The following is a 23,504-nucleotide window of genomic DNA, read 5'->3' as shown; positions in this document are numbered from 1 at the left end:
CAGGCTGGAGAGGGTCAATGGGGGAAAAAAAGAGGACATATGTAATACTTCAACAATAAATAATTATTTTTTAAAAAATTTTAAAAAGAGGAATTAATAAAAAGCCCACCATCTGAAGGATACTTCTATAAACATCTATCTATCTATTTATCTATCTATCTAAAAAAGCCTAAGTGACCATTACAATCAGTCAACTGAACGACTGGTTGGCTGGTTGCTATGACGCTCACTGACACCAGGGGGCAGACGCTCAACGCAGGAGCTGTTCCCTGGTCAGTGCGCTCCCACAGCCAACCTCCCGCGGCTGGCCAACCTCCCTTGGTCCCTCCCCCTGGCCAGCTGGCCCCAATTGGCCCCTGACTGGGCAAGATGGCCCCGATTGGCCCCCATCGTCAGCCAGACTGAGGGACCCCACCTGTGCATGAATTTGTGCACCGGGCCTCTAGTTTTAATATGTTAATGGATAAGCTTGAACTGATGTTTTCTAAATAGAATGTTCTTGTTTGTGCATCAGGCTCCCTTCATAAAACATTTAACCTTCCCTTTACTTAGTGTTCATTGTAGCTTAAAATTTTATACCAATCACATTAAAATGGAGCCTAAATTTTAGGCTGGCTGTTGTTGGGCAAGTCATTTCAGGTCATGTTTCTTCCAGGCTCATGGCTAGAATGCTGGTGTCTCTGATTTAGCCTTTTGGGAAAGAAGGTGAGGCTTAAAAATTGAGAGTTCCCACAAATCTTGTGTGATGTGTAAGGAGGAAATGTTTGCTCTCCCTTGCATGCTTAATAATGCAAACCCTTTTCTTTTCCTCACATGCTATAGAAGATGGCAGTGAACGTATATTCAACGTCAGTCACCAGTGAGAACCTAAGTCGACATGACATGCTGGCCTGGATCAATGAGTCCCTGCAGTTGAATCTGACAAAGGTCGAACAGTTGTGCTCAGGTAAGAGAAATCCACTAGGCCGCTTTTCCAGGAAAGCCTGTAAGTCCTTCAGGAATATGCAGGTCTGTATCTGACTGCAAAAGCCACAGGTTCAGATTTTATGTTAGGGCTGCACCATTTCTTCTCAGCCCTGCCCTGGTATCACTTCTGAAAGAAATGTGCTTAAAAAGAGCACACTTCTGGCTGGCCTGTGAGTCCTCCATCTCCCGCCTTAGAAACTGAATTCAGAGGCCTGCAGCTTAGCCACAAAGTCTCCATTTATGCTCTTTCACATTTAGATTTGAAATGTTTTTGTTTTTTTAAAAAAATATATTTTATTGATTTTTTTACAGAGAGGAAGGGAGAGGAATAGAGAGTTTTGAAACATCGATGAGAGCCTGTGTAAACAGGATCAGCTTCATGAGGCCATGGAATACATACAACAACTCAAGGACTTTACTTCTGGTAAGTAATAAAGCCTACTTATTTATATATGTTTGAATTCTGGACTTTAATTGTAAGATCACCCGTGTTAGTAGGCAATATTTTGGCTTTACATTATAAAGTCCATTTTGCATATAATGATAAGTACTATTAGATTTCTTTTGTAATTTTCAGTAAAACAGTTAAGCTTAAGCTGTTTGACTTTCATGCTTGACCTTCAAAGATGTTACATGTTTTTCTCAATACATAAACATTTAATAAACTGGATGGTCCTGAAATACACAGTTTTAAAGATACATTTTGCAGATATGTTATACCATACTACTTAAAGGATTAAAAAACTGAACTTATTTATTATATATATAAATGTTCTGAATTATGATATAAGCATTAGAAATGAAAAATTGGTGAAATAAAATTCATTTCAAAATTTGAAACACCTAGGTTGCAACTGGGCAGTGATCTGAGAATTGTGGACTTTTTAGGGTGACCCTAGTCTAACGATCTGATCTCTTACTATGAATCTGGTTCAGCAGTTATGTCAATGTACAGGCAGTCCTGACAGCTCCCCATATCCCTGGCAGCGGCAGTCCCAATGTGCAGGCTGTGTACCCCAGTTGCAAAATGAAATAAAATGTAGCACTTTTAGGTCACATTTTCCCAGGAAAAGGATATTTTATGGCTATTGAATCTGGTAATTTTCAAACAATAAATGGACTTTTACTTAGAATTTCTTTTATAAAGTTACTAATTTCTTCATTCACTATATAACAGCATGCCTGATACTATTACTGTAAAATAGATAATAGTTCAGCTTTTTATAGGAATTATCTCATTTAATCCTTATGTTAATTCTATGAGGTAGGTTTTTTTAAAAAATATATTTCATTGATTTTTTTACAAAGAGGAAGGGAGAGGGATAGAGAGTTAGAAACATCTATGAGAGAGAAACATCGATCACCTGCCTCCTGCACACCCCCCACTGGGGATGTACCCGCAACCAAGGCACATGCCCTTGACTGGAATCGAACCTGGGACCCCTCAGTCCGCAGGCTGATTCTGTATCCACCGAGCCAAACCGGTCAGGGCTGTAAATGCTTTTTAAATATATCTTCATTTAATTCTTACTATACCTCCATGAGATAGGGATGTTTATTATTCTTATTTTACAGATGAGGAAATGGGCTTAGGGAAATTGAGTAATAAGTCCAGTTATACAGCCAAGAACAAAATTGAGACTTGAACATTCATTCAAGTGAAGAACCCAGGCTCTTCAACCCCTGTACTCTAATTACTCTAGACCAGCGGTTCTCAACCTGTGGGTCGCGACCCCTTTGGGGGTCGAACGACCCTTTCACAGGGGTTGCCTAAGACCATCGGAAAACACATATATAATTACATATTGTTTTTGTGATTAATCACTATGCTTTAATTATGTTCAATTTGTAACAATGAAAATACATCCTGCATATCAGATATTTACATTACGATTCATAACAGTAGCAAACTTACAGTTATGAAGTAGCAACGAAAATAATTTTATGGCTGGGGGTCACCACAACAGAGGGACTGTATTAACGGGTCACGGCATTAGGAAGGTTGAGAACCACTGCTCTAGACTTTTCCTTCACTGACCAGTGCCATTTGGATCAATTTAAAATTATTGCTCTCATTTATATGATTTTTAAAAATTAATTCAGCTTTGTACTTCCTTATTTTATAACTGTGTCCTAGTCTTGGTTTCATTAGCTTGTTTTGTTATTTCCCCTGTGAAGCTTAATCTCAGTTTTACAGATGGTCAGAGGAAGCTCCATGTGAAGTTGTTCAGTGAAACACTGGTGCCCGAGAGTCATGCTGATTAAACATGAGTTACTTTGTTAGTCAGAAGCGCAGGTTGTTAGCCTTAAATCCAGACTGCTTTCCCCCCATTTTCTATTAGTTTTCCTCAGTTTTATCACCACATTTCTATTTGAGGCTTTTAAAGCACTTGTTTGACCCGTGATTTATGACTAATGTGTGGATGAGGTCATCTTAGTTTTTATTGGAGCTGGCTTTTTCACCAATTTCCCCCTAAAAGTTACTTCTTTCTGTAAATATATACCAAAGTATATTTCACTTAGTTAATTAGAAAGTTAGCTCTCTTTTCATGTGTAAATAAGTTGTGCATGTTCTGATCTGGCTCCAGATTTATCTCATTCAGACAGGAAGCTGTCATGATAGGACGAGGCTTAGGTCTGCTCTGAGCCATGTGACTTTGGAGTTCCTTAATGTTCAATTCCTCTTTTGTAAACTGGGGTAGTAGGACCTTTTGGGCTGTTGTGAGGCTCACCTGTAAAAAGAGCTGTCAGATATGGGTTCTTCACTAGACCCTGGGGATAAGGGTAGACTTTGTTTTACAGGTATGGGGAATGTCCATGGGGCATGGCTGGTTTTGAACCCAGATTTTTCTGACTACACAGCCCACACTCTTTCTGATGTATACACATTATATCTTTAAAAAAAAAACATTTGAAAGAGTTAAATGTAGATTATGTATAATTAATTACAATGATATTATCTCATTAAAAATCTGTGACAAGCCTGCCCCAGTGAGGCTCAGTAGTTGAGCATTGAGCTATGAACCAGAAGGTTACAGTTTTTTTAAAAAATATATTTCATTGACTTTTTACAGAGGGGAAGGGAGAAGGATAGAGAGTTAGAAACATTGATGAGAGAGAAACATCGATCAGCTGCCTCCTGCACACCCCCTGCAACCAAGGTACAATGCCCTTGACTGGAATCGAACCTGGGACCCTTCAGTCTGCAGGCCGATGCTCTGTCCACTGAGCCAAACCAGTCAGGGCGGAGGTTACAGTTTGATTCCCCCGTCAGGGCACATGCCCAGGTTGTGGGCTCGATCCCCAGTAAGGGGGCATGCAGCCTATCAATGATTTTCTCTCATCATTGATGTTTCTATCTCTCTCCTTTTCCCTCTCCCTTCCTTTCTCTGAAATCAATAAAAATATATTTTAAAAAAATTATTTGAAGAATTTCAACTTGCCTGTTGGTTGTTACTTTTCTTGTTCTAGATAAAATGCTTTTCCCCAGTACAAAGTGGTAAGTGCAGGACACTTAACTGTGATTTGTAAGCAAACTTTTATTCATACCATTTCTCCTCTTGACAGCTGTGTAGGGCTTCTCTCAGAGTTATGTAGATGATTACATTGTGTTTCATGTTAATGCTTAGAAAACCTGGTCTCAGCTTCTAGTTGGAGACCAAACAAGATAAGCTACAGACACTGTTGTGCCCCTGAAGAAGGCCTGCTGCCAGGGCGTTGGAGTCATAGAGAAAGTGAGGCTCCTCAGATCCTTGTATGTGCTGAGGCCAAAGCAGAATCCCAAGAGTCTTTAACTCTGGTGCCTAGTACTTCCTGTTCATAGCTCTGATGAGAAGAGGATCAAGCAGATTAAAATTCCCTGCCAAATACAGGCTTTAGAAGCTAGGAATAGGTTTTTCTCTTGAGAGGGCCTATACTATTAATGTGCTGGCTGCCTGTGAAATGGCTGAGTTTTGTCAGTATTGTGCACCCCCCCACCTCCCATCAGTGAAATGAGCCTTTGCTTGGCTCTTGTAGTGAGATATGGTGAGGATAACTTTCAGAGACAGAGTTGGTAGGTTGTTCAAGATTCATTACATTCTGTAGTTCCCCTGTTTTGGAAAGCTAGACATCAAGAAAACAAACCTGACCACAGAGAAGGATTTGATGAGTGATTGCTTGTGTCAAAAAGGGATACTGGTTGCCTTTTGTCACCCATTCTCTTTTTCCTCAGGTCTATTCCCATATTCAGGCCCCTCTGCACTTTTCCAGGGGCCCAGCATCGTGCTTTGAACATGTCAAGTGTCCCTGCTGAAGCTGAAAGAGTTCTTGGCTCCCCTCTCTTCTCCTGCCTTCTCCCCTCCAGCCTGGCCTCTCCATTGTTCCTGTGCTGCACAGAATAGGAGAGGTGTTCACATGCTCCCAGGCAAATGCCAGATTGCTTTTCCCCCAGCTATAAAACAGCTTGTCAGTCTTGCTCATGAGGGTGTGTTACCATGTCCTTAACCAGGCCTACCCCTCTTTTTCTCCTCAAGTTGACTCCCTTTTTCAGACACTTTATTTGGGGCCATGATTTCACCATTCTAGTGTCTCAGGCCTGAGAATCCTCTGAGTCTAATTCATCAAGTTCTATATGTCTTCTGAAGGGTGTTTTAGATCCAGCCCCTTACCAGTTTGCCCACTGCTGCCACAGTGGCTCCTGACTGGGCACTAGGTTCCCTCTAAGTTCCCCCACCCTCACTTCTCTCTTGTTCTACCACATTAGTCTGCAGCCTTTCTAAGAGACCTTTTTTTTTTTTAAATCCTCACCAGAGGATGGATATATATATATTTTTAAAAAAATGTTAATTGACTTTTAGAGAGAGATGAAGCGAAAGGGAGAGAGAGAAACATCAGTGTGAGAGAGAAACATTGACCAGTTGCCTCCCAAGAAACTTTCCTTCTGATTATAAGTGATTAAGTCTTTGTTATTGAAACATTAAGAAAACCATAACCATATTCCACTGTAATGCCACAAGTTAGAGACAGTTATTGTTATCTTTTAGCTGCATTTTTTCTTAATCATGGCTTTATTTATTGAGTGCTTATAGGCCAGGCACTTTCCAAAGTGCTTTACATCTATCACCTGGGAGGCCAGGACTATCGACACCATTTTACACATAGGTAAGGGAAGCAAAGAGAGGTTAAACAACTTGCCCAAGGTTACTCATTTTAGCTGTACTTTTCAGTATTTGCCTATAATTTTAAAATTTAATTGACATAATATATATGGTTTTTATTTTTTTGAATAACTGAAAGTCTCAAAATGGTTTAAAATTTAAAAGGAACAAAAAGATAAAACAGTGATATCTCCCTCTTAACTGGGTCTGCCAGCTACCCAGTTCCCCTCCCAGAGGAAACCAGTGTTATCAGCTGGGTAGCCAGCCTCTACCAGTGGTTCTCAACCTTCCTAGTGCCGCAACCCTTTAAATACAGTTCCTCATGTTGTGACCCAACCATAAAATTATTTTTGTTGCTACTTCATAACTGTAATTTTGCTGCTGTTATGAATCGTAATGTAAATATCTGATATGCAGGATATATTTTCATTGTTCGCGACCCACAGGTTGAGAACCGCTGGTGTGTTTGCGGATGTTGTGCACCTTTTCCTCCCTTCCTCACAAATGGTAGCATATTTAATCAGTGTATATTCTGGAGAGTGTACCATATCCATATATCATCAGATGCCATGCTGCTTTCTTTTATGGCCGGAGTACTGTGATTTTCCTTGGATCAGTCCATGTTAATGGACATTTAGTTTGTTTCCAGTCTGTTGGTGTTACAGATTGTTGCAGTAACATATACAAACATGCGTCGTACAGTTTTGTTTCCTTCTTTTAAAAGTAAAATAGGATTATTTTTCCCACGTTAATTTTCTTGATGACTTTTAATGTTTGCATTAATGACTCCTCACAGTCCTTTATTTCCTCATTAAAAAAATATTTGTTTTTATTGATTTCAGAGAGGAAGGGAGAGGGAGAGAGAGATAGAAACATCAATGATGAAAAAAAATCATTGATCGGCTGCCTCCTGCACCCCCTGCCCTGGGGATGGAACCCACAACCTGGGCAAGTGCCCTGACCGGGAATTGAACCATGACCTCCTGGTTGACAGGTTGAAGCTCAACCACTGATCCAGGCTGGCCGGGCTATTTCCACACTTTATTCATCCTCTAAGATGACTCAAGCCTTACCTACTCCCTTAAGCCTGAATACTCTTACATTTAGTAGTCATCTGTTTCCTGCGTATTTGAGTTAAAACTTTGAGAGTTCTTAACCTGGAGTTTTCTGATTGGGGAGCATCTTTTCTGTGTAGAATGTTGGCTGCTGCTTTCATCTACTTCTCCAAGGGACCCTTGACCCAAAAGGGCTGAGAGCCAGTGCCCTTGATAATATTGTAAGCTTTGGAGCAGGGGCCACACAGTGCCCTCGTTTTGTGTTCTCTGCTTGCAGCACAGATCCTGGTAGAGTGGGGCTGTGACAGTTAGTGAGATTTGATAGTTGATGCCATGACACAGCTGGTCCTGCCTACCCTAAGCCTGTCCACATCCTTAAGCCACACATTATGTGGGCCTGTTCTGTGGCACATAGTTGGGACAGTGGCCATTTAAGAGGGGTCCTCTTCTAGCCCTGCTTGGGTTGCCAGCCTTTGTTATTAAGGCAGCGCCTAGAAGGAAAGCCTCTTCTATTGATGAGCACCTGGATTTCTTCCATATATTGGCTTTTGTAAATAATGCTGTAATGAACATAATTAAATTTATTTAGAGATGTGAAAAGCTCAGGAAGACAGACATCTTAGAAAAAAATTTTTTTAAACCTCAGAACATGGATCTTTGAAATACTTGGGAAATCCCTCCTCCCGCTCGTGAGGATGAGGTTATGTCCTTGGGAAAAATCAGAAAATGTCAACCTCTGTTTCCCTTTTCTCAATTCTATGCATTCATTAAAAAAATGTTTTTTTTTTTGCAGTGGTCATTTTATTATGTTTCTAATAAAGAGTAGTTTTAAAATTTCATAGAAACATACGTTCCTTTTCCCCTCATTGCCTTCCAAGTCCCTTCATCATCTTCCAAGTTGCAAGTGTGTTGAAGAACCCATCAGGCAAAACCACATTGTTGTTATAGATTTTAAAAATGACTTCGAAGTCAAGTGGTATTGAAGCTTTTGGGTATTGTAGGTCCACTTTACAACTTTTAAAATTGTACCTGGGTTAAGTGGCTTTGGGGTAAAATTTCCCCCTGCTTCTTTAATAATAACATTTAATGACCTATTGCATATTTTATTCTTCTCTTGTTCATTCAGGGGCTGCCTATTGTCAGTCTATGGACATGCTGTTCCCTTGGCTCCATTGCCTTGAAGAAAGTGAAATTTCAAGCTAAGCTAGAACATGAATACATCCAGAACTTCAAAATACTACAAGCAGGTTTTAAGAGGATGGGTGTTGACAAAGTAGGTAAATTTTATTCTTTCATTTAAGGTTGTTTCTTGACTAGTGATTGTTACTAAGGATACAGCTGCTGGCCCATGACTTTGGACATTTTCTTTTCCCAATTTATATATTTTCCTTTTCTCCAGTTAACATAGAATTTATTGGGAGCTAAGTTTCCCTCTGTCCTCCTACCCCAGTTCCCTTGCTATGTTCTTTCTTCATAGTGAAGTTAGTAATCACCTATAGGAGTCAACCTGTTTAATCTCTATTACTGAGATCTAACTCTTTAATATCTGGATTTAATTCTGTAAAGCATAGAGAAGATTCTAGAAATACTTGCTTTGTAAAAGCAGGATATGAGGAAGATCCCTTGTTGGGACGTTTCCTCTTGCCCCCAAGGTTATTTGAAGATACCCTCAACCAAGCTTCATTAGGACAAATATTATCTCTGTTTTAGCAGATAATAGATTAGAGTCATGCGCTACATAACAGTGTTTCAGTAAATGAAGGACCGCCTGTTGACATAACAAAGCTAGGTGAAAAGTCCCTGTCACCTAGTGACATTGCAGCATTGTAGCACAATTCATTAAGTGTTTTTGGTGGTGCTGGTGTAAATAAACCTGCCCTGCCAGTCGTATAAAAGTATAGTATGTAGTACATATAATTATGAACAGTATATAATCCTTGATAATGATAATAAGTGACTATGTTACTGGTTTATGTATTTACTATACTATTTAATTGTTATTTTAGAGTGTACTCTTTCTATTAAAAAAGCTTGCTGTAAACAGTATGCTGTGTTATGCCTGCAGCAGCTTCATACATCCTGTGTTTACCACATCTCTTGCATCTCTTGTGCTTGATTTGATCTTGTGAGGTTTTGTATATTTACATTCTGTGCAGGCTTATAGCCTAGGAGCAATAGGCTATATCATATAGCCAAGGTGTGTAGTCAACTGTATCATCTAGGTTTGTGTAAGTCACACTGTGCTGTTTGCACAGTGATGAAATTGTCTAACGATGCATTTCTCTGAGCGTATCTCCATGGTTAAATAATGTGTAACTATTGCAAAATTAAGCAATTTCTCTCCTCACCCATTAGAGGGGTTTTTCCTTTTAAGCCATTTCTTGGGGAAAATACATTTTTAGTAAAGCTTGTAATCACCCCTTTATTTTGCTTGTGTGTCTGGTTTTTGTTTACTTTGAAATCAGTCTTTATTTTAGTTTTGTCTCTGCACTATATAAAATATGCATGTGTATTGTAAGACTATCATTTAGTTACCAGGCATAGTGTAACTAGGTGCAGCTTATTATATACAGTAATGTATCTTTTTCTTTTTATAGACCTTAAATTTTTTGAATAAGGTAAATTTCTAAAGTAAAAAAGAGTATGGTGCATTGATCCCCCATGTACCTCAGCAATTACTGACTCACATCTAGTTTTGTTTCAGCTATACCTCTATCCCATACAAAGTAATTTTATTTTTATTTGCTCTGAGGGATGGATATAGTTCAGATTATTACATATATTATTTATAAAAATACCATTGCAACTGGAATCCTTGAACGTAAACTCTGGCTGGCAGTTCAATGACTTGGAATAATATCTGATAACACAGTATTCTTGTATAATAACAAAACTTACAGAATCCTTAAAGTGTGTTTTAATAGGATTAGAATTACTTGAAAAATATACCATTTTGTAGAAATCTGTCCCAGGACTGATTTTGTGTCTTGATGTACTTTTAAGACAATTTTTTAAAATCACAGTTTATTATAGATACATGTGGTTAGTTTATGCTCTGGATTTTATACTTTGTGACAGGCACTGTGGCCATGCAAGTTACACAGGAGACTTACTTTTTACAGTGGAATGACATATCTTAGGATGTGTTTGGGAATGTGTATGGGACTTGTAATGATACTTGTTCCATTTGCATTTCTGATTCTTTTTGATGGACTTGGAGGGGGCTTGGTAGGTAGAACTATCCTGTGGAAGGCAAAGTGGATAAAATTTGCTCTATAAAGTTTCAGGGATTCTGATTCTTTTTGATGGACTTGGAGGGGGCTTGGTATTCTGTGGAAGGCAAACTGGATAAAATTTGCTCTATCAAGTTTCAGGGGCTTACTTTATAGTAAGTTCTTGCCTCTAAACTATATATTTTTCCTTGGCAGGCAGAGCTTTGATTGATGCATTGACATGTTGGATGCTTTCCAAAAGCCTCTTGCTTTGAGCTAAACAGTCTTGATGTTTCTCTGCAGATAATTCCTGTGGACAGATTAGTAAAAGGAAAGTTTCAGGACAATTTTGAATTCGTTCAGTGGTTCAAGAAGTTTTTTGATGCAAACTATGATGGAAAAGACTATGACCCTGTAGCTGCCAGACAAGGTCAAGAAACTGCCGTGGCTCCCTCCCTTGTTGCTCCAGCTATGAACAAACCGAAGAAACCTCTCAGCTCTAGCAGTGCAGGTAAAAAACCATACAGAAATATCAATTCCAAACAATAGTTTTGCAGGTATTTATTCATTCATTCACATTTAACCAGAATTTTTGAGTAGCCATAGGCTTAGGGAACTTAAGGAGCCTCGTCACAGCCATGTGGCAAGACCATGACATGTGGCATCAGGCTGACCTGGGTTGTTTTCAGGTCTCTGTAACCCTGTGTGGCTACTTGACCTGCCCTAAAGTTTCCTCCTGTATAGAACAGGAATTTGAATATGTGCCCCAGAGAGTTGCTTTTGAGGCCTGGATGAGTTACTGTATGCAGTTTGCCAAGGCTCTTTAGTTGTATGGAGTAGAAACCCTTCAGGTTAACTCACATAAAAGAGCTTCGAACACAAGGACATTATACAGAGCCCAATAACAGTAAGACCTGAGCTCTCAGGAACTGAAGGAGCTTTCTAGGTCTCTCAGGGACTGTTCTAGGCTCTCTGCATCATTATTCTGTCTGCAGATAAGCTTCTTGGACATTACTTACAGCTTCCCTGCCCTCCCAAGAACTTTAGCTGTTAAGTGGCTTTGGCTTGCTGTGATGCCAGCAGAATCTTGGAAGCAGGGGTGGGGGTGGGGAGCTGTTTTTTAGAGATGTTCTCTAAAAAGTCTTGGCCTGGAGGTTTCCCAAAATGTGTTTGTAGTAGTATATTTATAGATTATACCTATACTTTGGGGGCAGGGTGGATGATCTACAGATGCTAATGCCTCCTTTTCAAGAATATTAGTTAAGGTCCCATTATACCTTGAAAAAGAGGCTGATCCATCTGGTAGGAAGAGAAGGACATTGAGTACTTTTAAATTTTTATATGATCTGATATAAATGGGATCACAGAATATGTGTCTTTTGTGTCTGGTTTTTTTTCATTTAACATGTTTTCAACATTTATCTATGTTGTAGCATGTATCAGTACTTTATCCCTTTTAATGGGTGAATAGTATTCCATTGTATGACTAGACCACATTTTTATTTATTCATCAGTTGATTATTTGTGTTGTTTCCACTAGCTATTATGAATAATGCTGCTATGAACATTTCTATACAAGTTTCTTTGTAGACATGTGTTTTCATTTCTTTTGGGTATAGATCTGGGAGTATATACTCTTGGAGCATAATTATTGGGTCATATGGTAACTCTGTGTTTAACGTTTTGCAGAAATACCTGTTTTCCAAAGTGGCTGAACCATTTTGCATTCCCATCAGCAGTGTATATGAAAGATCCGATTTCTCCAAGTACTTTTATTTCTTAGCTACTTAGAATGGGGGATTGCATAGGTAACCCTGTGCATTTCATTTCAGATGTGGCTAACAGGCAAGTGGAGACTTGCATTAAGCATTTAGTCTTTGGGATAAACTTATTGATAAACATACTTGAGATGATACTAGAGATCATCCAGAGGAAATGCCTATTACTGTATGGTTACTGAATAATTTGGGGTGTCAGGACAATTAGATATTTCTAAGCCTGGCATAATGTACAAGCTTTCTAAAATGATTGCTGAATAAATGAATAAAATCATGAACGATACATTTGCCTTGAGGTAGCCCAGTCTTGATTATTTTAACTTGTAGATTGGTTGGATCCTTTACTACTTTCTCCTTATCTGCTTTCGGCTACTACTGCTGAGAGAAGTTTGTAAATCCTGGTCACTGTGCTCCTTTTCTCTCCTAACCCATCTAACCACCTTCTAAAAGGTGAGCAAGATATGGGCTTTGAAGTAATTACTTGTGAGAGCAGTCTCTACCACCCCACTCTTCCAGTCCAAGGAGTCTGAGGTTCTGAGTTAGGAGGCATCTTACTTTTCAGGTGGGGAACTGTGAGTGCAGAGCAACAGCTGGAACTGTGAGCTCACTACTGGCATGAAGTTTGCCTTTGTGCCATGAAGCTGCCCTTCTGGTGGATTTGGTTGGAACTGGGTTAAGGTACATCAACTGTGTGTGCCTCTTTCAGATGATCTATTCACCACAGCAACAAAAAGACCTCATAGGAGGACTTACTCCCAGCACGAGATTATGGCTAAAATTGGTACTCTGCTACCAGGATAAAAAACCACTTTGGGCAGACTTGGGGGTATTGCCATACATGCTGGGCTCGCCACATTGGGTCCCTGCATTACTGTGGAGGGAAGTTGTTCACAGCCTCCTCTTGTCATCTGGTGTTTTTTTTTTTAATCCTTACTCGAGGATATGTTTATTGATTTTAGAGGGAGGGAGGGAGGGAGAGAGAGAAACATTGATTGGTTGCCTCCCATATGCACCTCAACTGGGAATTGAACTGGAAACCTTTTGGTGTACAGCTGACGCTCCAACCAGCTGAGCCACCTGGCCAGCGCTGGCGGGTTCTTTTTGGTTTTGAAATTTCTGCTCTTAAAAAAACCTCTGATCTTCTCTCAGCTCCACAGAGGCCCATTGCGACACACAGAACTACTGCAACCCCTAAGGCTGGCCCCGGTGTGGTGCGAAAGAATCCTGGTGTGGGCAATGGGGACGACGAAGCAGCTGAACTGATGCAGCAGGTAGGTCCCTCCTGTACCCCAGACTGGAGTCATGTCGGTGGAAAGGATACTGGCTGCACTGACCAGAAAAGGCTGGTTCGTGTTCTTGTAGGAAGACCTGCTTTGTCTGCTTGCTGAAACAGTCATCGTCGTGACATGTGTGAGCCTGTCAGTGCTATGTGGGGAGCAGGGTGAGTGTGGAGGTAGAAGCGGGGTGTCAGGCATTTCTGAGATCTGTTAGTGTGACAGAAACCAGTGTCTTAGTTTGGAAACCCACCTATACAATAACCCTGTTGAATGTCTCTGGAATGCTGTTAGGATTCTGTGGGATTCAGAGTATCTTGAATTTTTTGCTCTGAAAATGATAAAGGAGACTTTCTTTCTGAGTAATATTTAAAAAAGGATTTTACAGTTTCTCTGCTGTAATCCAAGTTGAGAGTAGAACTGATATGAAAAGCCTATTCTTCTGGTCTTCATAGGTCAGTGGTTTGAAATGTCTTCTTTAGGATTAACTAATATCCTGAAGATACATGTCAGGTCTATGGATCAGAACAAATTTAGACTTTTAAACATTTTCTCACTAATCCTGGTAGTTCTTTTGTTTGTTTGCTTTTGAATGATTCTCTTGATTAACCCCAGTTTTAAAATTGCGATGCTTTGTTATCTTAGTGAGTTTGAGATTGGACTCTTCTACTTTCCCAAAAGCCACGTCCTAAAACCTGGGGGTCACAACTTCGTTTTAATCCTGACCCAGTCCCTGCATCTAGGAAACCAGGACAGAAAAGCCTGCCCAAAGATCATGTTTTTTAATTTATTCTCTAATTTGCATGTGGCTCATGGTCCTGGGTGCCTGAGGAGTGTCGAGGTGACTGGGTCACCAGCCCCATTAGTGAGGCTGCTTTGAGCAGCCTCTGGGTGCTGTCACTGAAGTGTAGAAGTTCTGGAGACTAAGGAGACTTCCTGTAACTGTCGGTTTTCAGGCCTGGTTGTGCACAGGAAGCAGTGTCAGAAAAACAGAGTGAGGGTTGTTAGTGGTGAGAACGGGTGACCAGCACAGGGCTGATCTCGAACCCTCAGGAGAAGAGGCAGAGGCTCAGCTGGTGTCCTGTATGAGGGAGCTCAGGCTTTGGGATGCATAGATTTGAGGACTATCCTGGCCCTGCCACTTGGGGCACGCCAGTTAATCTCTCTGAACTTACTGCCTCCTGTGAAGTGGGCTCATCATACTTTGCTCACGGTAGGTGAGTGGATTACGTGAGCTGATGTTAGGTCAAGTGCCTGGAATGGTGTTGGGATAAATAGGGTATTGGCAGTTGTGGTTATTATGGTTCCTGTTCGTTGTCTTGATACAGTGAGATAAGCCTTGAAGTGTTTCTTAAAAGTTCACAGGAATAAAATATTTTGCGTATGAAATAAGTACACAAGTGTTAATACCCTATATGGAGCACTCGAACATTAATAGCAAAACCAAAAATAGCTCACACTTTTAGAGTGTGTATGCCATTATGTTATTAAGCACTTTAATTTCACTTTTACATTAGCCCTATGAGGTGTTACAGATAAGGATAGTGTGGCTCAGAGAGGTTAAGTAACTTGAGCTGGGATTTGAACCCAGCTCATACTCAGCTGGTTCAGCCCTGTCTCAGAAATATTTTGGTCTGCACAGGGTTGTTTTTTTTTTTTATACATATTTTTTTTATTGATTTCAGAGAGGAAAGGAGAGGGAGAGAGAGATAGAAACATCAATGATGAGAGAGAATCATTGATTGGCCGCCTCCTGCACGACCCTCACTGGGGATGGAGCCTGCAACCCAGGCATGTGCCCTTGACTGGAATTGAACATGGGACCCTTCAGTCCGAAAGCCACTGAGCCAAACCAGCTAGGGCTGCAGAGGGTTTTAATTAAAAAAATTTTTTTTTAATATGAAAGGTTTTAGCTTCTCTCCAGGTTGCCAAAGGCTTTCCCCACATCCTGTTACTCCCTTGTTACATGATCTTTCTGGCCCCTGAAAATATTTGAATTTGTGGCCCTAACAAAGGTGTGGAGGTCTGGGGTTATGACCAATAGGAGAAGTAGAGCCAGATGAGTTTGTTAGGATAAGAGAAGAGTGTATTCTATACAAATTACCTTATAGTGTTCATATCATTGGGCGATCTGCATCAATTCCACATTCTTAAGTCATTCTGGAGAAATTTACCTTTATTTGATTTTATTCCAGAGCAACACTGTTCAATAGAAACAGAATGTGAACCAGAAATGTGAGGCACATATATGATTTGAAATTTTTAATAGCCACATTAAAAAGAAGTAAAAAGAAACAAGGTTAAATTAACTCTAATAACACATTACCCCATATATCCAAAATATCATTCTGACATAATCAATATAAATAATTATATTTATATAATTATGAGATGTTTTACATTTGAAAGCCCACATTTCAAGGGCTCAGATAGCCACGTGTGGCTCATAGCTGCCAAATGGGCCAGTGCAAGTTCTAAGCATTCTTTTTGGGGCTTCTTAGATTATAGCTCTTACTTTACTACAAGAGAATGTTCTAAGAGTGACATTGATTAGTAGCCACAGATTTTTAATAACCTCACAAAGAAGCATTTAGAGGAGTGCCAAGTGACACAGTGTGTACTTACTGTTTCTTGTGGAATTGTAGTTATTGAGTGATAGTGAGGAGGAATGCTGCTTTGGTCTTATAGGTGGGGCCCAGAAGGCTGGGTTCTGGTGCCCTGGATGATGTGTAGGCCAGAGAAGGTTTAATGATTTGTGAGGGAGGCACTAGTGAAACATGAGCTAGCATACCTTTTTAAGGTATTCTGGTTTTCCTTTCCTTCTTGGTCACTAATGTGATTAGAAGGCCTCTTCCCAGCTTTTGGATCTTGCAACTGAAGATCCAAGGCAGCTTCCTATTGCTGGGGTTGGTCAACTCTTGCCCTTCTATTCCTTTTTGTATTGCACTTTGGGGCTGATAGTTTAAGGCAGCGGTTCTCAACCTGTGGGTCGCGACCCCTTTGGGGGTCAAACGACCCTTTCACAGGGGTTGCCTAAGACCATCGGAAAACACATATATAATTACATATTGTTTTTGTGATTAATCACTACGCTTTAATTATGTTCAATTTGTAACAATGAAAATACATCCTGCATATCAGATATTTACATTACGATTCATAACAGTAGCAAAGTTATAGTTATGAAGTAGCAACGAAAATAATTTTATGGCTGGGGGTCACCACAACATGAGGAACTGTATTAAAGGGTCGCGGCATTAGGAAGGTTGAGAACCACTGGTTTAAGGAAAGGCAACTGGCAGCAGTTAAAAGCAGGGGTGGGGAGAATTTGGGGAAATGGAAAATTTAGTTTGTTTTTTGTTTTTGTTTTTTTGGACAATTTAGTGTTGCTGGCTACTGGGTAATGGTAGTACTTTATTGAAACTTTCATTTATTTTAAAAATGATTTCTGTGGTTGATAAAGGTATTTCTTGATTCTTCTCATGTGGTCTGTTCAGGCCTTTTATGATGAACATTAACATTAAGTCTTTGATAGCCCTAGCCAGTTTGGTTCAGTGGATAGAGCGTCGGCCTGCAGACTGAAGGGTCCCAGGTTTGATTCCAGTCAAGGGCATATGCCCAGGTTTCGGGCTCGATCCCCAGTAGGGGGCGTGCAGGGGCAGCCAGTCAATGATTCTCATCATTGATGTTTCTCTCTCTCTCTCTCTCTCCTTCTCCCTTCCTCTCTGAAATTAAAAAGAAGTCTTTGATAGAATGGTCTTGCTGGTTCTAGTCACCTGCTCCACATCTCTGGATGGTTCTTGACTGCAGGTTATGAAGGGGAAACTAGACAGGGGCAGTCCCTCTGGTTGTGTCTGGCTTCTTCATCAGGCTGTAGGGAAGCTAGATCAGCTGTTCACTTCAGTTTCTGCAGCTATGAGTTCAGACTAGATTTCTATAGTGCCTTCTGGCTCTCAGACTCCCTGCTACCCAAATTGTTCCCATCTGCTTTACCTTTGATTTCCTGGCTTGGTTTTCCATGTGCCCCTAGCCTATAAGTTCCATGAGGATTTTATGCTACACGTTATGCCTTGTAATTTACATTTAGTGAGAGTTAAAGTGAATTCACATGTCATAGATTCAGATATACTGGAGTGAAGATGCACCATGCTTAAAATACATAAAGGACCGGGAGAATTGTTACAACTTTTATTACTCTTGGCTAGTTAAGAGTCCTGGCCTAAGCACTGAGATTTCTTTCTTTATTGTCCCTTTGTGGAAATGAGAGCCCCTCAGTGGAGCTCCTAGAAGCGCCTGCTGCATGTATGGTGAGCAGATGAGATGCTCAATGGAGGGATCTAGCAGTGGAATGTGGTGGGGTCTGTTCCCTACCTCCGCTGTCTTCTCTCCCTTTTCAGACTCTTCAGAGACAGACAGGTGCCAGGACATTCTTCACAGAAGATGTTTCTCTTCTGAGTTAAGGATCCCCCACCCCCCCGCCCCTCCCGCTTCCCCCAATATACAGGAGGAGTGGAAGGGAAAAACCATTGAGTTTTCTGTGCCCAGGCCTCCCTCAGTCCTAGCTGTCTTTGGCTAGTATTAGTCATCTTTAACTGGAACCTCCTGGCTTGCCATTTCTACCCTGTCCCCTGGACCAGACCCTCTGTTTCCATTGACCTCCACATGCAAAAATATATGAACTTGATGGACCAATGGTAAGGACTCAATTTATGATTGAGTCCTGCTGGGCTGGATTTTGCTTCTATGTTTGTGTCAGGCTCCTGGATCTTTTCTCACTCCCTTAGAAGTTCTTGAATGTTCATGGCGTTGTCTGCCCTTTTGTGAGAATTATTATATTTAAGGTGGCCATGAACAAGCCCATGTTATTTATTTATTTTAAATATATATTTTTTTATTTCAGAGAGGAAGGAAGAGGGAAAGAGAGATAGAAACATCCATGATAGAGAATCATTGATTGGCTGCCTCCTGCAAGTCCCCCACTGGGGATCGAGCCCACAACCCGGGCATGTGCCCTTGACCTGAGTCAAACCTGGGACCTTTCATTTCGCAGGCCGACGCTCTGTCCACTGAGCCAAACTGGCTAGGGCCAGCCCATGTTATTTATCTGGGGCTGGAGAAAATTGATACTAAACTAAAATAGGTTTTTGTCCATTTTAGAGAATTTGATGAAAGACCATATCTCCTTTTGGGTTAGATGTTTGTCTGATATGTTACTGGTACATGAATGCCAAGTTTCTCACCCTTCTTAATGTCTTGTGCAGGTCAACGTATTGAAACTTACCCTCGAACACTTGGAGAAAGAAAGAGATTTCTACTTTGGAAAGCTAAGGAACATTGAATTGATTTGCCAGGAGAACGAGGGGGAAAACAACCCTGTATTGCAGAGGATTGTGGACATTCTCTATGCCACAGATGTACGTTTTGACATGAGGAAATTTGCCATTTTGCCACCTAAGAGAAAATGAATTTTATCTGGTTGGTTTTGGCAAACTCAGTGCTGATGCTTGTCGAATTCCAGCATAGCATTCACAAAGGACTTCATCTTTGACTCTTCAGTCAGCCAGAGGGCACTTCTGCCAGCTTCAGCCTTTGCCTTGAGGTCTGTGAGTCCCTGAGGCAGGAATAGGAAGAAGTAGGTGGCTGGTTTGCCCTGCTTCTGTAGTTTGTGGCTACTGATAGGTGATGAGTGCCACAAAATGATCATGCTGCACCATCCCCTCTCCACACCCTGCAGCCTAGAACCCTCAGCCTGAGTTGTTGCCTCCATTTTATCAGGGCCCCTCGCATGCTCTGGAGAACCAGGCACATGGCTCCTTTTTTATGTGCTGCCCACAGCTGTCAGAGTGTAAATTTGCTCCTCCCTCCCAAGAGTGTGTCTGATTCCCATTTCCTCAAAGTGCTTTGTGGTCAGATTTATTGGGAATCCATGTGTTTACACAGCCAAATCTGCTGATTGTGTGTGTGTGTGTGTGTGTGTGTGTGTGTGTGTGTGTGTATCTGTATCTGTATATATATGTGTGTGTGTGTGTGTGTGTGTCTGTGTCTGTGTATATATATATATATATTGATATGTATATATTTTTTAATACATTTTTATTGATTGTGTGTCTGTGTGTGTGTGTGTGTGTGTGTGTATATATATATATATATATATATATATATATTGATATGTATATATTTTTTAATACATTTTTATTGATTTCAGAGAGGAAGGGAGAGAGAAAGAGAGAGAGAAACATCAATGATGAGAATCATTGCTCAACTCCTGTATGGCCCCCACTGGGGATAGAGCCCACAACCCGGGCATGTGCCCCGACTGGGAATTGAACCATGACCTCCTGGTTCATAGGTCTACGCTCAACCACTGAGCTATGTTGTCTGGCTGAATCTGCTGGTATTAATCATTACATTAACTGACCAGGAAAGACTGATTTTTCCTCGATTTAGGATTTGGTATCTTGCTGTATCCACTGTTTAGTGGCTATATTATAATTTTTCTTCATTCCTAGCAAGGTCTATAGTATATGTCTAAGTACTTTGTAGTATATATGTAGTATACAGATATAAGGTACATGCTGTTATTAATACTGTTCTCCAAACATATCAAGTAAATTTGAGGGATTAAGACAACTGAAAAGTGAATAATTTGTTAAACAAATTCTTATTTCAGGCTTGCTCTGTGCCAGATAACAAAAACAAAGATGATGAGGATATAGGGATTCTTGTTCTAGTCTGAGTATTATTTTATTTATTTTTTGAGTATTATTTTACTTGAGTCATATCTTAAGTAAATTCAGCCATAGAGATTTGTTAAAAAAAAAAATAAGATGATGGTTGAAGGGAAGTGTAATTTTTATGTTAATGTAGCTATTAGTATATGCCAGAATACCCTGTAGCTGGTATGAGATGGGAGCCCCAAATCTGATTTCCCATGATACTAGTGTTGGGTCAGACATGTTTATGTGTAAACACAACACCCACAACACTCCTAAATAGCAGGCATGGTTCCTAAATGCTGTCAAAGGAATGTATAAAGGAAAAGCTGCCTATAGTGTAGGCAGTTTATTGAGAGGAGATGGTAGAACTGAAATTTATGGTGACCTTAGGGATTGTTGAGGGTAACTTGTGTTTTTTTTAATTGATTTCACAAAGAAGAAGGGAGAGGAGGAGAGAGAGAGAGAGAGAGAGAGAGAGAGAGAGAGAGAGAGAGAAGCATCAATCATGAGAGAGAATCACGGGTCAGCTGCCTCCTGCACACCCCAATCGGCTGCCTCCTGCACACCCCCTACCGGGGATCAATCCCATAACCAGGCATGTGCCCTGACCAGGAATCAACCATGACCTGGGTTGACAACCACTGAGCCACACCAGCTGGGCTAACTTTTTTTTTTAAAAGAATCTTATTGAAGTAGAATTGACATAATGAACTGCACGTATTTAAGTACAACTTGATGATGTGAAATCATCACTATAATCAAGCCAATGTATACACGTCCATTACCATTTGATTGTGCTCAGTGTTTGTATTTTGTGAGATGTGATTCCTCTGCGTAAGGAATAAAATAGGGGTACCCTGGCCTTATGCCATTAAACACCAAGTGTGTGGTAGAGGCAGGACTCTAAATTTGAGGAAAGTGAACCCACATTAGAAGCTGATCATTCACTGTTGAGTAATAGCTTTCCCTCTCATTTTCCTATTTTAGGAAGGCTTTGTGATACCTGATGAAGGGGGCCCACAGGAGGAACAAGAAGAGTATTAACAGCTTGGACCAGCAGAGCAACATCCGAATTCTTCACTCCAAATCATGTGCTTAACTGTAAAATACTCCCTTTTATTATTTTTAGAGGACTCACTGGTTTCCTTCCATAAGCAAAAAGTACCTCTTCTTAAAGTGCACTTTGCAGAAGTTTCACTCTTTTTTCAATAAGTTTGAGTTAGGAGCTTTTACCTTGTAGCAGAGCAGTATTAACATCTAGTTGGTTCACTTAGGGAACAAAGAGGCTGACCATGGGCTCACCATATGGATGCTGGTAACACTGATTGCTGGAGAAGGTGTTTTTATGTGATACGCTGAGGTGGATACCTCAGTAGTGAAATGTAAAGTCTGAATTTAATTTTAAGCTAATGTGAAATCTTGGCAGAGAACGTTTTAATAAATGAATGCCTTAAGAGTATTTGAATTACGTTTGCATATTTCAAAATATAAAATGTAACCTGATAGGAGAGTTTGTGTGTTGCCCTTGTGTCTGGGAAGGAAGGGCCAGAACTTGGAACCTTCAGAACTTGCTGTTCACAGGCCTTGCAGAGCTGTTTGAATCTTCATAGGCCTAACCTTGGCCCAGAAGGAAAATTTAAAAAGTTGCTCTCTAAAGCCATTTGGTGTCCTTGACCAATTGCATCTCTGCAAGAGGCATTGTTGGCTGAATGAATAGAGGGTATGTTTCAACCCTGAGATATTTGAGTTGAATAGCTTGATATTCATTGAGCATTTCTCTGATGATTTTTCCAGTTACCCCTGAAATTTCTGTGTATTGTGTCTTTGGGAAATGAGGTGTGTTCAGTTTTAAAATCTAACAACTACTTTTGGGGACTTGCCCACATCTCTGGGATTTGAATGGGGGTTTGTGTCCCATTTTGCTGTCTTTTAAGTTTACATTTAACATGTTTTTCTGCATCCCTTGCCCACTGGGGACTCCTGTTTGGCTCCTTAGAGTTTGCTGCTTAGAGTGAAAGTTCAGCAGGCAGGTGATCATGCTGCAAGTTCTTTTTGGACTTCTGACAAAGGGAGTGATCAGTGAAGGCCATAGCTACCTTGAGATCTGCAAGGCTGGGTGTTTTTGGTACCTGCTGTCCACAGCCCTCCACTGTTATCAGAATACTTTGCCAGTGCACTAATCTCTTTGGAGATAAAATTCATTAGCGTGTTACTAAATGTTAATTTTCTTTTGCAGAAAATACAGTACCATGTCTGAATTAATTATTAATATTTAAACTATTTCATTCCTTAACACCCCTCATTTGCTTTGCCTACCTTCTATTCAGTTCCTTTGTTTGGCAGAATTCTGCAAAATGTGTGTCACCCACTACTGAGCTTGTTCAGCCCCTGATGTAATTGTATTGATTTGTTGATGGTGGTAGTTTGTCCTAAAATGTGTGTAGAAAGCAGGTATTTTATAATAAATTGTTGTGTAGTGCATGCTCTGTGTGAAATTCAGAGAGAAACCCAGATTCAGTGATTAACAATGCCAAAAATGCAAGTAACTAGCCATTGTTCAAATAACAGTGGTGCTATTTCTCTTTTGTGGCCTTTAGACTTTTGTTGCCCTAAAATTCCATTTTATTGGGAACCCATTTTCCACCTGGTCTTTCTTGACAGGGTTTTTTTTTTTCTACTTTTAAGCAGTTTCTAAATAAAATTCTGTATTTCAAGAGTGTCATGTCTTCTGAAATTTGTCTTGCCCTGGTATGTTCTTTTAGGTTCAAATGATAAGGTACTGATACTTCTTTCTTAAATTAGTATTGATCTTTTAAAAATCTTTTACTGTTTTTCAAATGTGCTTATTTCTCAGCCTATTCCTTTCTTCCCCTCTATTCTTCACATTACATTTCTCAGCCTCCAGCTGTTGTAAATTCTCATAATACTATGAGAGGTCTTCCAGAAGTCCAAGGATTGGCCAAGCTCCTGTGAAAATAGCCTTTTTAGGCTATTTTCTCCTGAGATATACAGCAGGACCATGGGGAGATACTTACCCCCCCCCCCCTTTTTCTTTTCTTTTTTTTTTTTTAAATATATTTTATTGATTTTTTACAGAGAGGAAGGAAGAGGGATAGAGAGTTAGAAACATCGATGAGAGAGAATCAATCAGCTGCCTCCTGAACACCCCCACCTGGGATGTGCCCGCAACGAAGGTGGAATGGAACCTGGGACCCTTCAGTCCGCAGGCCAACACTCTATCCACTGAGCCAAACCAGTTAGGGCTGTTGGCCTTAGTTCTAACCACGCTGACTGGCTGCCTTATAAGAGCAGCAGGAGCCTGAGTGCTGGGGAAAGTAAGAGCTGGGGGGGACCCGGAAAACCAG

At 40.4% G+C, this 23,504-nt stretch overlaps 1 protein-coding gene across 1 annotated transcript; it reads left to right on the top strand.

Moving 5' to 3' along the window:
* Positions 1–684: 684 nt before the first annotated feature.
* On the top strand, positions 685–22,857 carry MAPRE1 (microtubule-associated protein, RP/EB family, member 1). Its single transcript, XM_014550684.1, is given in 8 exon segments — positions 685–705; positions 823–946; positions 8,286–8,323; positions 8,325–8,432; positions 10,675–10,882; positions 13,299–13,420; positions 18,685–18,837; positions 21,127–22,857. Coding segments are annotated over 7 exon segments (807 nt in total). The 5' UTR covers positions 685–705; positions 823–825; the 3' UTR covers positions 21,184–22,857.
* Positions 22,858–23,504: the final 647 nt, after the last annotated feature.

This window comes from Myotis brandtii, unplaced genomic scaffold (genome assembly GCF_000412655.1).
Source record: "Myotis brandtii unplaced genomic scaffold, ASM41265v1 scaffold61, whole genome shotgun sequence".
Classification (NCBI taxonomy): Eukaryota; Metazoa; Chordata; class Mammalia; order Chiroptera; family Vespertilionidae; genus Myotis; species Myotis brandtii.
The sequence above is the reverse complement of the archived record's forward strand: the minus strand, read 5'-3'. Positions and strand labels throughout refer to the sequence as shown.